General features: G+C 44.0%; 1 protein-coding gene across 7 annotated transcripts in view; it reads right to left on the bottom strand.

The window, feature by feature from the left end:
• The window catches only part of MBOAT1 (membrane bound O-acyltransferase domain containing 1), a 103862-nt gene that overhangs the window by 68187 nt on the left and 18552 nt on the right, over positions 1-17123 (bottom strand). Inside the window, exons 1-2 of one of the 7 annotated variants that reach the window (XM_045057063.1) lie at positions 5667-5740; positions 3864-3993 (exon numbers count right to left, since the gene is read on the bottom strand). The exons of the other annotated variants lie outside the window; for them this stretch is intronic. Coding sequence (XP_044912998.1) covers positions 3864-3993; positions 5667-5725 — 189 coding nt within the window. The 5' untranslated portion in view covers positions 5726-5740. Of the gene's footprint in view, positions 1-3863; positions 3994-5666; positions 5741-17123 lie in introns of those variants that run through there. 7 annotated transcript variants of the gene reach the window in all.

Here is a 17123-nt window from a genome sequence, read left to right as displayed (position 1 = left end):
GGGTTTGAAGGAACCTTTAAAAATGATAACACACTGGGGCGTGTGGGTGGCTCAGTCAGTTAAGCGTCTGACTTCGGCTCAGGTCACGATCTTGTGGTTCATGGGTTCGAGCCCTGCGTCGGGCTCTGTGCTGACAGCTCAGAGCCTGGAGCCCGCTTCGGATTCTGTGTCTCCCTCTCTCTCTCTGCCCCTCTCCCACTTGAGCTCTGTCTCTCTCTCTCTCTCTCAACAATAAATGTTAAAAAAATACATTTTAAAAAATGCTAGCACACTAACTAAACAAATCTGTGATGGCACTAACTGCAACTCTTATGGTACATTCCAGATTCATCGTGATCCAAGGAATACGTATATGTATGTGCAGCACACCTGGATGTCAGGGGACCACGTCCTCCAGGTGGTGGGGTTACACTTACTCTTGTCACAGATAAAAGGTGACCTTCAGGATACAGTGCAAAGCTGGTGGGTACGTGTGGAGACAAACGAAGACACCAGAGGGGGAAGTGGGGAAAATAAAGTATCAGGCGCCCGGTGCCCAGGCCACCAATCTATAGACACTCCAGACAGCCACTGCTGTGGCTGGACTCGCGCACAGCACAACTACACTGCTGCGGGCAGCCTGGTGAATCGGGCTCAGGAAGGAAGAGCTCCTTCTCATGAGTAGCTTCAAGAAATCACGGGTACCTGTAAACAGTTCCACTCACAGGACCCACACAGAATAAAAATAAGATCGAGGGCGCCGGGGAGGCTCTGTCAGTTAAACATCTGACTCTTGATCTCGGCTCAGGTCACGATCTCACAGTTGGTGGGATCAAGCCCCACGTCAGGCTCCTTGCTGACAGTGTAGAGCCTGCTTGGGATCCTCTCTCTCCCTCTGTCTCTCTGTCCCTCCCCCTGCTTGCACACACTCTCTCTCTCCAAATAAATAAACTTTTAAAAGTTAAAATAAAATAAAAGTCCTTGAATTTCCATTTTCCTGTCTGACATGATGGGTGCATGGCAGGAAAGAGGTGGTAATATCCAAGAGAGGCAAATTAGTTCACCCTGGATAGATTATTTACTAAGACAGTCGAGAGAGTTACAGCAAAACCACTGTCCTTAAGTTCTGAAACACAGAATGAAGACTTCCATAGGCAAGCAGGGGAAACAGAGTATCAAAACACCGTCCCCTCCCCTAACAGCCGGTTCCCTTTAAGAGGCCCCAAAACACTTTTCCTTAATCAATGAAAGTAATATAGTGAGAAAGGCCCAAGGCGAGAAACTATCTTTAGCACAAGACACTGTTTGGTTCCTCTTAAGTAGAGAATTTTAAGTTCAGGCTCTTCCATGAAATTTTTATTTTCCTTTACAAAAGAAAGTCTAGAAAAAAATACTACCTGCTGAAAAACACATATTCACTTGCAACACATTTTAAGCAGCCCTACAGCACTGTAAGGGTTGTCCGCAAAGAGTTCTTTGGAGCTGGGTTGTGAGGGCATGTTGAGTTTTTGGTTTTGTTTTAGGATTAATACGCTGCAGTGTTGGGGCACCTGGGTGGCTCGGCTGGTTCAACGTCCGCCTTCGGCTCAGGTCATGATCTCACGGTTCATGGGCTCAAGCCCCGCCTCGGGCTCTGTGCTGACTGCTCGGAGCCTGGAGCCCGCTTTAGATTCTGTGTCTCCCTCTCTCTGACCCTCCCCCAATCTCTCTCTCTCTCTCTCTCTCTCTCTCTCTAAGTATAAATAAACATTAAAAAAATTGCTGTTAAGTAAAAAATGTTTTCAAAACTATGCTGCAGTACTGTGGTAGAAAGCACAGCCAAGATCCAAATTTTGGACTCACACACTGCTTACTACTGTCTTCATCTACGTAATAGACATAACCCTACCACTTAGGGTAATTGTGAGGTTTTAATGAATTAATATATGTAAAAATCAATATTTAGAATAGCTCTGACAAAAGCTATCTAAGGACTAAGGGCTTATTATTAATTATTTTTACTTCAGAAATAGCTTTATTCATTTATTTTTTTAGAAACAGGTAATTTTTTCAAAGGTGAGGATTTAAACAGAAAATACAACCTGAAGGACATGAGAGGCCTGGCCTCATAATTACTAATTTTAAAGACGGGCTGAACTGGACAGTTTAACCAAGTTATTTCATACATATTAGAAACACTAAAAAAGACGGTTTTTAACCGTCTAACCTGCCATCAAGGATTACCTGCCCACAGTCACCATCCAGATGAAAACACTAAGAAAGACCCTAACAGCTGGTCTTTCAACAATTAAAAAGTCACCTTTCTCCAGGGCAGCTGGCCTCTGAACTTCAGAACTTAAATATTTTCTCCTGCTTCATTATTTTAAGTGGCAAACAGTATCCCTGCCTTGGGATACTCTAATAACCAATACATCTATTTGAATTTCTTTGTTAATTTTGAGGAGAAAGAGACAGAGCATGAGCGGGGGAGGGGAAGAGAGAGAGGGAGACACAGAATCCCAAGCAGGCTCCAGGCTCCGAGCTGTCAGCACAGAGCCAGACGCAGCGCTTGAACTCACCAACCATGACCTGAGCTGAAGTCGGATGCTTAAGAGACTGAGCCACCCAGAAGCTCTCAAATACATCTATTTTAAAAAATCCACCACGCTATGTAGATATGGACAATAAAGGAACCACAATGGTTTTTCACAAAACTTGGCAAATGTTTCTAATTACCCTAAAATGCCTGCTATCGCTAAAACTTCACATTTTCTCATTTTTGTTTTGTTCCCTCCAAGTGCAACTGACCTGCCCCCACCTCTACCATGCCACCTCACTTCCCTCCTTCTCTTCCCTCTGATACCAGATTCTCTAAGTCCCTGATGGCAGGAATGACAGCTGGGCAGATTAGCTGGCATGGAGTGCCACTCAGGAGACTCACGTCCTGCGAGCGCACAGTTAAGCATTAAAGGGATTCTATCTCAATTTGGAGGGAAATGTCCTTTGGGTTTTATGTATAACCTCCCAGTCCTATAGAGTATATACTTTAGTTTTTGCAATGGTGTAAACTTTAAAAAGGAAATCTACTCACTTTGCAACCCCATTAAGCCAAGATGCCACTTCCTTTCACCTGTTGTGGTTTTTCTGTTCTGTTTCCCATGTGAATTGCACCATTCCACACTACAAGGCAGAAGTTACTGCCTGTTGCCACCAGTTCTCGAGGGTATAAATTCTATGGGGAAGAGGAGGCTGAAGGGTACCCATGCATAATGAAACAGGGAAGTTCCTAAAATCTGCACATAACGCGCACACAGTCATGACTTGCTTATTCGATGAATCGACTTCTAGGCCACCGCAAATGACACCATCTGCCTCTAGAGAAAAAGCTGGTCTTGCTCTGGCTACCTACTACTATGAAGAGTCCATCGCTGCAATCTTTAGCAAGTAGCTAATGCCACAAAAACACGCCAGGGTTAGAAAAGCATCACAGAGTTCTGGGAAGTAAGTATTTAAAACTTAATAGTCATTTTAGATGTGATGGCCCTTCCAAGTGCACCCGGCATCAGAGTCAGGCTGTCCATTCCCCAACCCTGGGCTGAACGCTGCCTAGCTCTGTGACAGGTTCAACGTGGGATACAGCAACATCCGTTACCTGTGGAACATCAGGCCACTCCTGTCATCACTGAGGACCTAATAAGTTTCTAACTGGTGCCATCGGGAGGTCATATCAATGATCCATGAGTTCCCTTCTAACTCAGAAATTCTTTTTTTTTTTAGGATCTAACTCAGAAATTCTTATAAACATTAATAATGCCTTGGCTGTGACCAAATGACTTAGCCAAAGAGAGCAGGCAGATTGGCACCTGCCAGCTAATGATTAACTGATTTACTTCATGTGAACTCACTGGTAACCACACAAGACAGCATGGGAAATTCATAAATGGTACTGGGTGGTGCAAGGTTATCCCACCAGCCACTCTTCCTCCAAGTTCAGCTCGCCAAACATACACTGGGTGTCCAGTTGGTAAAAGGCACCTGCCAAGAGTTGGATTAAAAAAAAATTATTATAGATATATAGATATAGATACAGATATAGATATAGATACAGATAGAGATACAGATATAGACATAGATAGATATAGGATCTCACCCTCCCTCTGGCAGCCACGGCAATCGGCTCATGCTGGCCAACTGCACCCACCACGGCGTGTGTTGTGGCCAAAGTATCTGTGGACGGGTCATCTCTGCTAGTAGACTGTGTCCTCCTTGAACAAAGGAGCCTTACCCAGTTGACCTCTGCATTGCCCAGAAAACACACTCCTTGGGCTGTCTCAACAAACCTCCGAGGTAAACTGATGTCCTCCAACCCACTTCAGCTTTCCCCCATAGTCCTCTCCCAACCACATCCCACTACCCTTGGTCTCCCCAGATGACCTGTCCATCATTCCCCACACGGCCCTGCAATATTCCTTCTTTGTTCACTCCCATCATCTCTCTGAGACACCCCAGCACACACTCTCAGACACACCCTCAGGGGCAGCTCCCTAACCTCTTCCTGCTCCAATGAACACCACTGGCTGTGGATGGTGTACACCCCACTCTCCCACCGTCACAGAATCGGCTCCTCTAGTTTTTTTGCTAACGAAACTCAAGAGTTGTCTGTACTTGGTGTATCTGCCAACAAAATTCCACCCTGAATTGCCTTAAACATGGTGTGAATTTCTGGCCTGTAAATATGGCACCCACTCTCCCTCCTACCATTTTACAAATACCAATTATTTGGGTTGTTTTTTTTTTCCATTTCAAAACATAGAGTATATCCATGGACAAGTGAATTTAATGAAAACTTCATTTAATAAATGGCATCTCTTATGTAAACTCATAAAAGGTTTTCAAATTAGAGGTATAGAAAGGCTTCATTAGAACTTTTTTTTTTTTTTTTGCAGTGAAGAAAGGTAATTTATTGGTATGGCACCACCCAGGAGAATGGGGAGCTAATGCTCAAAAGTCCCAGAATCCCTGATGGCTTGCAAGTGAGGGTTTTTTGGTTTTTTTTTTTTTTTGGTTTTGTTTTTTTGCGGTTGTGGTGGTTGTTGTCTCTCATCATGATAAGTGTACTCTTTACTCCCCATCCCCTATTTCATCCATCCCCCTACCCACCTCCCCTCTGGTAACCATCAGTTTGTTCTCTAGAGTTAGGAGTCTGTTTCTTGGTTTGTCTCTTTTTTTTTTTCCTTTGCTCATTTGTTTTGTTTCTTAAATTCTACCTAAGAGTGAAATCATAGGGTATTTGTCTTTCTCTGACTGACTTATTTCACTGAGCAGAATACTCTCTAGCTCCATACATGTTGTTGCAAATGGCAAGATTTCATTCTTTTTTATGGCTACGTAACATTCCATTATATATATGTCACTTGTTTTTTGTTGTTTTTGTTTTTTTAGAGAGAGCAAGCAGAGGAGAAGGGCAGAGGGAGAGAGAGAATCTGAAGCAGGCTACATACACCCTTAGTGCGGAGCCCAGCGCACAATCCCACGACCCTGGGATCATGACCTGAGCTGAAATCAAGAGTCAGGTGCTCAACTGACTGAGCCACCCAGGCACATAAATTAATTATTCCATTAATTTATGTGTCCATTGTTACGACAGTACCACACTGTTTTAATTACTACCATTTTGTAATACAACTTAAAATCTGGAATTGTGATACCTCCAGTTGTGTTTTTCTTTTTCAAGATTGCTTGAAGGTCTTTCAAGGTCTTTTTTCATTCCACACAAAGTTTCCGATTGCTTGTTCTAGTTCTGTGAAGAATGCTGTTGGTATTTTGATAGGGATTCCATTAAATGTGTAGGCTGCTTTGAGTAGTATAGACATTTTACAATATTTGTTCTTCCAACCCATGAGCATGGAATGTCTTTCCATTTCTTTGCATCATCTTGAATTTTTTACATCAGTGTTTTATAGTTTTCAGAGTAGACATCTTTCACCTCTTTGGCTTATTCCTATGTATCGTTTCTGACCATAATGCTATGAAACTAGAAATCAACCCCAAGAAAAATTCTGGAAAGAGCACAAATACATGGAGGTTAAATAATATGCTACTAAACAATGGATGGGTCAACCAAGAAATCACAGAAGAAATAAAAAATTACATGGAAACAAATGAAAATCAAAACACACCAGTCCAAAATCTTTGGGATGCAGCAAACGTGGTTCTAAGAGGGAAGTTTATAGCTATACAGGCCTACCTCAAGAAGCAAGAAAAATCTCAAACAACTTTACATCTAAAGGAGCTACAAAAAGAATAAACAAAACCAAGCCCAGCAAAAGGAAGGAAAAAGTAAGGATCAGAGCAGAAAGAAATGATACAGAAACTAAAAAAATAACAGAGTAGATCGATGAAACCAGGAGATGGTTCTTGGAAAAGATCAACAAAATTGATAAATCTCTATCCAGACTCATCAAAAGAGAGAGAGAGAGAGAGAGAGAGACTGCGCACAACAGGGGACCCAAATAAACAAAACTGCTAATGAAAGAGAAGAAATAACAACCAACACCACAGAAATACAAATGTAACAGAATATTATGAAAACCTATATACCAACAAATTGGACAACTTAGAAGAAATGGATAAATTCCTAGGAACATATAACCTACCAAAACTAAAGCAGGAAGAATAGAAAATTCTAACATACCCATTACCAGCAATGAAATTGAGTCAGTTATCAAAAAAAACTCCCAAAATACAAAAGTCCAGGACCAAATGGCTTCACAGGTAAATTTTACTAAACATTTAAAGAGTAAATACTTATTCTTCTCAAACTGTTCCAAAAAATAAAAGAGGAAAGAAAACTCCCAAATTGATTTTATGAGGCCAACATTACCCTAATACCAAAACTAGACAAAGACGCCACACAAAAAAAGAGAACTACAGGACAGTATCTCTCATAAATATAGATACAAAAATCCTCAATAAGATATCAGGAAACCAAATCCAACAATGCATTTTAAAAAACCATACACCGCAATCAAGTGGAATTTGTTCCTGGGATACAAGGATGGTTTAATATTTGCAAAACAATCAACGTGATACATCACATCAATAAGAGAAGGGATAAAAGCCATTTATCAATCACTCCAATAGATTCAGAAACAGCATTTGACAAAGCTCCTGAGCAAAGTAGGTTTAGAGAGAACTTATCTCAACATAATAAAAGCCATACATGAAAAACCCACAGCAAACATCATACTCAATGGTGAAAAACTGAGTCTTTCCTCTGACATCAGGAACAAGGCAAGGATGTCTACTCTTACCACTTTTACTCAACATGGTGTTGGAAGTCCTAACCATAGCAATCAGACAACAGAAAGAAATAAAAGGCATCCAGACTGGTAAGGAAGACGTAAAACGGTCACTATTTGCAAATGACATACTATTATATATAGAAAACCCTAAAGACTCCACCAAAAAACTATTAGAATTGATAAATGAACTCAGTAAGATCACAAGAGATGAAATCAATGTACACAAACCTGTCACACTCCCACACGCTAATAATGAAACAGCAGAAAGAGAAATTACGAAAACAATCCCGCTTACAGGTACACCAAAAACGATAAAATATCTGGAACTTAAAATTTAAGAATTAAAGTTTAATGTAGCCAAAACTGAGTTTAATGAGACCTATAATTAAAAGAGAATAAAGTAGGGGCGCCTGGGTGGCGCAGTCAGTTAAGCGTCTGACTTCAGCCAGGTCACGATCTCGCGGTCCGTGAGTTCGAGCCCCGCGTCAGGCTCTGGGCTGATGGCTCGGAGCCTGGAGCCTGTTTCCGATTCTGTGTCTCCCTCTCTCTCTGCCCCTCCCCCGTTCATGCTCTGTCTCTCTCTGTCCCAAAAATAAATAAACGTTGAAAAAAAAATTTAAAAAAATAAATAAATAAAAGAGAATAAAGTAGCAAAGGATTACCTCGGGCCAATCAGCTTTAGGCAGTGCTAACAGCATGCTAAAAATAGAAACCAGGTGGATTTATTAACCTTGCCTCTTGCCTACTTGTCAGCCACCAAAGTACTTGCCTGTTGAGGGCATTTCCCGCCTGGGTGGCTGCTGCAGATGAATTATGAGTGACACTCTGGCGACAAAAGAGGCCTCCCTGGCCACTGCTGTGGTGACGCCTTCCTCAAGTTCCGCCAAAGACAAGTGTTGTCAGAGCCTCCAAAAAGGGAGAGGACCGTCTCAGCTAGAGGAGGCATAATATCCTGGCCCATGTCAAATGCCCACCATGCATTTTGGCCTTTCCAGGCCAATAACCTTTCCCCCTGGGCCCACACATAATCAAAGACTTTTCCTTGCTAGAACACTAGGCAGAAACCCTCTCCATTTTCTCCTCCCCTCACTCAGTCTGCCCAAGGGAGGGTATGATTGACACTAGGGGGACCCTTGCTTCCTAGAAGGGAGGGAGCAGTGCCTTCAGAGTCTGGACTCTCTCCTGAGATGCCTTCCCGAAGGCTGCTCGGTCTTCCACTCCTCTTCCCACCATGGGGCAAGCCCCCCAGGCAGCTGCTCAACTTGCCACTGGGATAGATCAGCTCAATCCAGTTTTGTGGGAGCTTCTCGTTAGCCCCAGAGCCATACTGACATCTCCAGTTTAGCTTTCCCGGTATCAAAGCTGATATCCAGCAGCCTGAGACCTAGGAGTATTTCTCAATTGATTCACAGCCCATAGGAAGGCGTGAAAATGGAACGAACCCTCATATCCCAACCGTTATTGTAACTCTGGAACATAATGGAGAAGTTATCATTGATGGAGGAAAAACTCAGAAAACACAATGGAAAGGACTGGTGCGACATTTACCAAAACAAGTTGACCTACAGCACTCTTCAGTCGTTGAAAGTCCCCTGGCCTTATCATTCACTCCTCTCCAGAGAGGTGAGGCTATGACTACAGCCAAAGAGAATTCCCTGTCCTCTGCTCCCCTTCGTTACTCTCTCACTCAAGGTATCTGGCAGGCAGCCCTGTCCTTGAGGCTGGAATGTAACTAAAATAAACAATAATTTAATCCACGGTACTATGACCTACCCGGAAAAGATAATGTGTTTACAGAAAGGGGAGGTCTGCAAGGATTCTATTAACAAAAGAAAAAAATTTTTGAGTACGTGAATATGCTATGGGTGAACAGGTACCACAACTAGGTAGCCCAGGTACCAAATATGATGCAACTGGGTCCATCTGACTAACATGGTTCGATCACCATGACCATGATGCCCACCCAACTGACTTCCTTTACTTCTGATTATACTTGCCATTTGTAGGAAAAGTTTCCTACATGGGATGTGAATGGAATGACTACCCAACATCAGGATTTCTGCCCTGCGTGTCCATTGTATTAGCCACAGTGAACGGATAAAAAGGTATTCTGTTTGGTTGGCGTCCATCCCTGAGTCCCATCAAGTCTAAGTACCCCAACAAAAATCAAGACTCTAGACTAACTAGCAAAGTTAAGAACAGGACCCTGAAGAGCTGTGACTCCACCAAGTTATTGCTGTTCCCCAAAAGGCTTGCCACCCGGCTCCAAAACCTTTGCCATTACTTGCCCTAAAATTGAAAGGTACTTTAGGAACGCCGGGGGTCTCCAGCCAGTAACTCACAGCAAGATGTGCAGGAAGAGGGCCACCGGTGAGGGCGTGCTAGGGGGCTGTTCAGGTGCTGGCACTGACAGGAAGTCCAGCCTGGCCGGCAAAAGCCGGGCCTGATGATCACAGCATCCCCGGTCATCCTGCAGACGGTCATCTTGCAGGGACAGGAGGAGGATGGGACACTGTCTGCAGTGAAGCCATCCACAAGAAGTGGACAGAGACTAGCTAGCAGCAACCCAGGGTTAGAAGCCCATGCTGGCAGAAAGGCAGACAAGGCAACGCCCCCACTGGAAAGCAGGACCCTCGTCACTTAGCCAAGGCTGATGGCCGGGCCTCAATCGCTAGATGGTAAGCAGCCCCCACGTGTCTGTAATTATTTGTTTGTGGGCCCATATTCTGGCTAAGTTTGAGTTCTCTACAGGCAAAGAGGAAGTTTTACTCATCTTTGTAAGCCTAGCACCTAGGACAGTGCCCAACAGAGAAAGAGCGGTAACCTGCCCAAGGCGTCCCAGGCAGTTAATCCCAGCTCAGTCCTGGCTCCCTGCCTTCACCTGCTGCTTCACATCAATAAGTGATTGGGAGGAAGGAAATGGGGGTGAGAGGGCTGGAATTTGCTGGAAGCTTCAGCACCCACAGGTACTCTATCTTCACCACACCCCTCCCTGCCCCCAGAACAAGAATCAAAAGCTTTTCCATGTGATTGAAGACAAAATCAGCTTTTCTTGATTTGCATATAAGTGAGACCATACAGTATTCGTCTTTGTCCGACTCATCTCCCCTAGCAGAGTGTCCTCAACATTCATCCATGTTGTCACAAATGGCAGGATTTCCTTCTCTTTTGGGGGGATAATATTCCACTGTATGTATCTTTACAGTGGAATATATATATACGTGTGTGTGTGTGTGTGTGTGTGTGTGTGTGTGTATATATATAATCATTATCCATTCATCCATCAATGGACACCTTGGTTGTTTCCATGTCTTGGCTATTATGAATAACGCCACAATGAACATGGGGGTGCAGTTATCTCTTCCAGATAGTGATTTGATTTCCTCTGGGTATATACTTGGAAAAGGGATTGCTGGATCACAGAGTAGCTCTATTTTTAGGATTCTGAGAAATCTCCATTCTGCTCTCCATAGTGGCTGCACAAGCAGGTAGTCCATTTTCAGTGGTGGTTCTGGTCCCATTCCTATTGTTCTCACTCTCCAGTCCTAAGCACTTAAAAACCCATGTGCCCTGATTTTCGTCACCATTCCTAAAACCCAGGGTGAGGGAATGAGAAACAGAAAGAGAGGCTAAGGAGGGGAGGGGAGGGGAGGGGTGGGGAGGGAAGGGGGAAGTAAAGGAGGAGGGAAGACAGAGAGGAGGAGGCAGGCTGTAGTGGGACTATGTGGAAAGATAACAGCTTGATGTTTGGAATAAGTTTACTGCACAAGCTCTTCCCCGGCTGGCCACTGGCCTGAATCAGGACTCACAGACACCAGCCTAAACTCCCATGGCTTTGAGTCAGGGCCCTGGGGCAGCCCTTGAAGAAGGAGCACAAACAAGAATATTCTATCAAAGGCACATCGTAAAGGGGTTTAAACTCTAACTGGGTCTGGGACTTAAGAAAACCACATGAGAAAAAAGTCACTGACTTCTGAAAGTAAATAAACTAACCAGAAATTGAGAAGAAAACCACAGAGACTAGAGTTATTCCCAATGATCGATTTCTAGTTAATGAACGAGTTCCACATTTGGAAATGTGGAAAGAAAAGGAGAAGCCATTCAGCTTTCAGCAAAACCTTGCGACGTGTAAACATGGTTATAAAACTATTTACCAAGTTGTTTGGAAACATTGACTTCAAACTTAAACATCTTCGGGATAAAAATAACCTATGTTTATTCCTCTGAAACATCTCTGGCCATCACATTTTGCTCATTTCAGATATCAACCATAAAGTCCTCCCAAGGACATAAGACAGGATTTCTAGGGCGTCTGGAATGTTTCAACACCAGCAACTCCATTTGCAATAACCATTTAATTCAAAGGCCCAAAGGCCTAGCCTTCTTATTGTGGGCACAACTTATTAATTCTGAAGACACGAACAAGGTAGTAACCATGTCACAGGGGAAAGCGCACAGACATTGGTATGAGACAACCAGTTCTGCCACTAGCTAGCTGGGTGTCCTTGGGCAAGTGATCTAATCTCAATGAGCCTAGCTCTGGTCTACCAAATGAGGACGGGAATAAGATTGTCATTAGGATAATTCTGAAAATCCCATGACAAAATTATATGTAACATATTTTTTGCACACGGCCAAATGGCTCCTCCATGCACACTTAATGGGAAGTGTTCTCCAGGTTGAGTCTCTGCTTGCTCCGGGGTCCTGCAGAGCACCCCTCTCCTTCTCACTTCTCCTGTGAAAACAGTTCCAGATTCCTATTTTTACAAATTTAAAATAACGTCCAAAACCAGAAGAGACTCAGCAACCTCCATCTCCAACGCAGACGAGAAGAAAGAAAAGAGAGTCACATCACTAAGAGGGAGACTCTTGGATTAATTCATACAAAGCAATAAGCAGAAACAGAATCATTTCCATTGGTCAGGGCAAGAAAGGAAGAAACTTAACAGAACGCTGGTTTTCTTCCTACATTTAAAAGTGAAATGGGAACACCATATGGAGCATAAGAGGCCACCCTGAGAACCTGAAGAACACCCAGAGAAAAAGGACTCGGGGGGTATTCAGACACGCCTTGGGGTTGAGTTGGAAGGAGACACGCCAGGCTAAGAACAGTAAACACACGCATACCCGCACATACGAAGGCTGGCTCTGCCTGAGAAATAGTAAGTTGCCCGATCACCAGGGGAGACTGAAATTCCCAAGTGCGCAAAACTTCACAAGTCCCTCAAGGAGCCAATGCTCAGACGAGCCTTCACACAGTACTCAAGGCTATTTATGCTCTGGAAAGTCACGCTTCTTCCTCAAGGCAGCCTCCCCAACAGCTCCTGAACGGTACGTGGAATCTTTAAATTCCTAAGAGTCCCAGACGAGGACTTCTTAGGAAATTCTGACTCCGAAAGATCAAGGGTGGGACCCAGGCATCCCTGGGTTTCAAAAGCCACCCAGATGGTTCTGATGGTGACTGTTGGTTAGGAATGAGTGCCGCAGACCACGGACACTCTGAACCACCGCGGATGCCTTAGGCCCGCTGGATGTGCCTTTCGGACACACTGAGCCCAATCCCAACCTTTTGAAGCTCCCATCCACTTCACTCTTTCTGAACAATAAACACCGATAAATTAGTTTCCACATTTTCACCCCAAATCCAAAGCCAAGGCTATTCAGCAGGGGCACCCCACCTTCTTCCCATCTCCACGCTGAAGCGAGTCAAGTCCATCCCTATCTCCTGGGTGGAGAGCGGACCTTCTCTCGGGGTCCTCAGCTGACCAGGGGTTTGACCTCATCCCTCCCGAGATTCAGTCCACTCTGCACCACCACGTCTGTCAGCTTCTTCTCCCCAGGTTTCGACTTCACTGCTGTCTTCAAACAAGGACAACTCCCCTCTGTCTTAAAAAACAAAACCAAACTCCCCTTGATCCTTCCCGCCATTGTTTCTTGTCTCTCTTCTTCAAAGTCCCCAGACTTCTCTCTTGAGTGGTCTACACAGACATCCATTTCCTCCCACCTCGGGCCCCTGTAACACCCTCCCCCGCCCCTCCCCCATCTCCAAGCTACTCGGCTCAATTACCTTTTCCTGGCTCCCCAATGTGCACGGTGCTCAGCAGGATCACTCGCCAGGGCAAACTAGGTCTCTGTGGTCTCAGGTCACCCCCTCTGCCCGCCCCCAAGTTCACACCTTTTCTGGCTTCATCTGCCCCCAGATGCCAGTGATCTCCAAACCTCCAACTTCTCAGCTCTGATAGCTCACAGCTCGCTTTCCCTTCAGGACATGTCCATTTTGAACTCCTGCTCTCATCTCAACGTGGCCCAAGCAGAAGTCACATTGTAAGTCAACCTCTATTTCCAGTTTCCTCATTCCTGTCAAAAGTAGTCCCATTTGCCAAGATACTCAAAACTCCAAGTGCATAACAGCCCCGTCTTCTTCCTCTTCTGACATCTTCCTCTGCAACCCTATTGGGTTCACAACTGGGTGAGCCACAAAGTAACCGCCACATCACCCGTCATCTTGCACAACTACGTCATCCCTATGGGTCTTGAAGCTCTTTCCTTTTATAGATTTTAAATGCCAAAATACTAGGGCTGTTAAACACACACACACACACACACACACACACAGATGTAAAATTTTAAAGTTTCCTTCACCCTTCCCAATAATCTGGATGATTATTTTGAGGGTCAAGGCCACTGGGATGAGACCACTAGCTACATTTTGGTAACTATCATTCCAGAACTAAAGACAGAGAGAGAAAGAAAGAGCATATTGATTTTTTTTTAATTTAAATGGGAGATAGGATCATAATATACATGCTGTTCAGCAACTTGCTTTTACTCAGTGTGATAGATATCTTTCAATCTGCCTTCCTTCTAATATTTGTATATGGTTCCATTAAATAGCATAATTTAATCTGTTCCTCTACTGCTTAACATTTAGAGATCTTATGATCTTTTTTCTTTTAATTTTATTTTAAAAAGAGAGAGAACACAAGTGGGAGAGAGGGTAAGAGCTGGAGAAAGAAGAGAGAGAGAGAAAGAGAGTCTCGGGCAGGCTCCACACTCAGCACAGAGCCTGACACGGAGCTCTAACCCACGACCCTGTGATCATGACCTTGAGCCAAAATCAAGGTTCAGATGCTCACCCAACTGAGCCCCAGACATCCTGGGCTCTCATGATCTTTAAATGCCTACTGAGAAACTTTGCTCCTCAAACCACTGACTTATTTGGCAATTAATACTAAAACAAGAATCACGTGGAGTGGCAGCTGGACACGAAACAGAACTCAGGACATGCGTGTAGGGACGTCAGGAAAGGAAGGGTGTAGTTCCTGAAGACAGGCACCATCATCATACAGCCTCTGCTTGAATCCTGCCAGGGATGGGGACTCGTGAACTCCACTGGTCATCAATTCTTTTATCTACGCAACTCACAGCAATAAGGAATTTTTGATGAATTGAAACCCACCTCCCTAAAGCTTCTGTCCCATGAGTTTAACTCTGCTAAGGACACAGAATAGCTATATTCTTCAAATATCTGAAAACTGCTATCCTATCATTCCTAAGGCTTTTAACTTAAACACCCCTTCTTCCTCAACAATCCTCATATGAATTAGCTTCCTGCTCACCTTCCGTCAGCTATGCCTCAGTTTTCCAGTGTCCTTCTTAAAAGCTAACAGCTTTGGGGAGCTGTGACTACACCACACAGCGTGATCTGCTGTGACCAACTGCTCTTGCACAGGAGAGCAAGACGTGTCTCCTGGGTCACTGTACCCCACTGCACAAGCCAAATGGGGCAGCTGCAAAATTGCTTTGTATTCTATCTAGTTCATTCCCAGATTTACCAAATATTCCCCTAATGATTCCTGCTTTGAGGCTGTGCTCCATACCCTTAGACATAAAATACAAGAGTGGATAAGAGTCCAGGGTTGGAACCCTAAATTCCTGGGTCAAAATCCATGGGATCTTACACAAGTCACATACCCTTCCGTTTTTTTCCGGGAAAATATTATTTACCACATAGGGTTGTGGTGTGGCTTACACGAGATCATTCGTGCCGAGTGTTTAGCACAGCATATAGGAAGCACTCACTGTAAAAAGTTTTATTTAAGCATGACGACCAGAAGCTGAAAGGAGAAATAATGCCATAAGGTGGAATAAGTATACCTATGGCCCATACTCCCTCGGGAATCAAGCTGCATTTTCCTTTCTATCAGAAGAGAAAGAACTTGTATCTTTTATATACCCAACTGTCTGATAAATAAGCCAAAAAACTGTGTCTCACTGTCTGCTTTAGAAGACAGCTGACTTTCTTAATATTCCCATATGCAAAGCCATGCTGGTGGCTCTGAACACACCCCAACTAACAACCCCAGCATTTTCAGATGATAAGTAATGTTTACCTGATAAGAAGTTCTTTCACACTTCCTAGGTACACGAAACCTACTCACATATCAGCTTAGATCTCACGGTCAAAAAAAAAAAAAAAAAAGCTTTCCTTCCACCCGTCACCGTATCTTTACTCACTCCTCCCTCTGCCCCATCTTTTCTGCCTCGAAGTACCCTAAATTCCTTCCTCCCCAGCACCTGCAACGGCAGGTCTTTTCTTCCATTCACCGGATATTAGCTGAACACCACCCACACCCGTCTCGCTGAAGTTCTGTGCTGTGACACTGGCATCCCTATTAGATTCAGAAGTGTGATGGAGCTGGCGATGGGGAAATGACAGCAAATGACACCTACCTGTTTCCTGACCGGTCTGCAAACCCGTTCCCAGGGGATCACCTACCTTACCTGATATTCACAACAACCCCTCACTGTAGGTATTATTGGCTTGTTTTACAAACCAGGAATCAGGCTCAGAACGTCTAAATAGCTTGTCCAATACGTGTCTAATAAATACTGGCTCTCAGCTTAGAACCCAGCTCCCCCACCTGCTATTCCACCTTTCTTTCTACTCCCCTAGAGCCAGGTGAGTTCACAGGACAGATCTCAGAGGGAACCCCAAACATCAATTGCACAGTGTGTGTCTGAACTCTAGTCTCCTTCTATACAGCTAGTATTCCATCGTTCCTTATAAGATTTTTGCATGGGTTCTTGTGGCTTCATCAGTATGTGCTGTTTGCATGGAGAAGTGAGTAGAAGAACAGCATTTCCAAGGAGGAACTATCTCAGTGAGCAATGGGTGAGTGCATGGAGAGCTTGGTTTGGGGTGGTTCTATTGTGTGATGTTACAAGAGAAATATTTATCTTATGAAACAACTATTCATTCGCTAAAGTCACCTGATTTGGAGCCTGAGGAGTCAGGATGAACCAAAAATCCGTCCCACCTTTACTGAAAGTGACTTAGACACATGCAAAGATGTTCATAAATCGAACCTTACAGTAAAAAGTAATTCTAAAGCACGAACACGGACCAGCAGAACTGCACATTTTCTTTCCAGGTTTCTGACTAGGAAATTTTCTAAAAACATACTGGTCCCAACTTCCATTTCTGACAATATGAGGAGTTCAACGTTCACAGTGACAGCACAACTAACAATCCTACTTTAAATACAAAAAGCATCCGGGTGGGGGGATGGGTAAAAAAGGTGAAGGGGATTAAGGATACACTTATGATGAGCACTGAGAAATGTACAGAACTGGTGAATCACTATACTGCACACCTGAAACGAATACAACACTGTATATTAGTAAGTAAAAAAAATGAAAAGCTGGGGTACCCGGGTGGCTCAGTTGGTTAAGCCCCCAACTCTTGACTTCAGCTCAGGTCATGATCTCACAGTTCATGGGATGGAGTCCCGAATAGGGCTCTGTGCTGATAGCAGATTCTCTCTCTCCTTCTCTCTCTGCCCCTCCCCCACACTTTCT

This window comes from Felis catus, chromosome B2 (genome assembly GCF_018350175.1).
Source record: "Felis catus isolate Fca126 chromosome B2, F.catus_Fca126_mat1.0, whole genome shotgun sequence".
Taxonomy (NCBI): domain Eukaryota; kingdom Metazoa; phylum Chordata; class Mammalia; order Carnivora; family Felidae; genus Felis; species Felis catus.
This window is presented reverse-complemented; position numbering and strand designations above follow the sequence as displayed.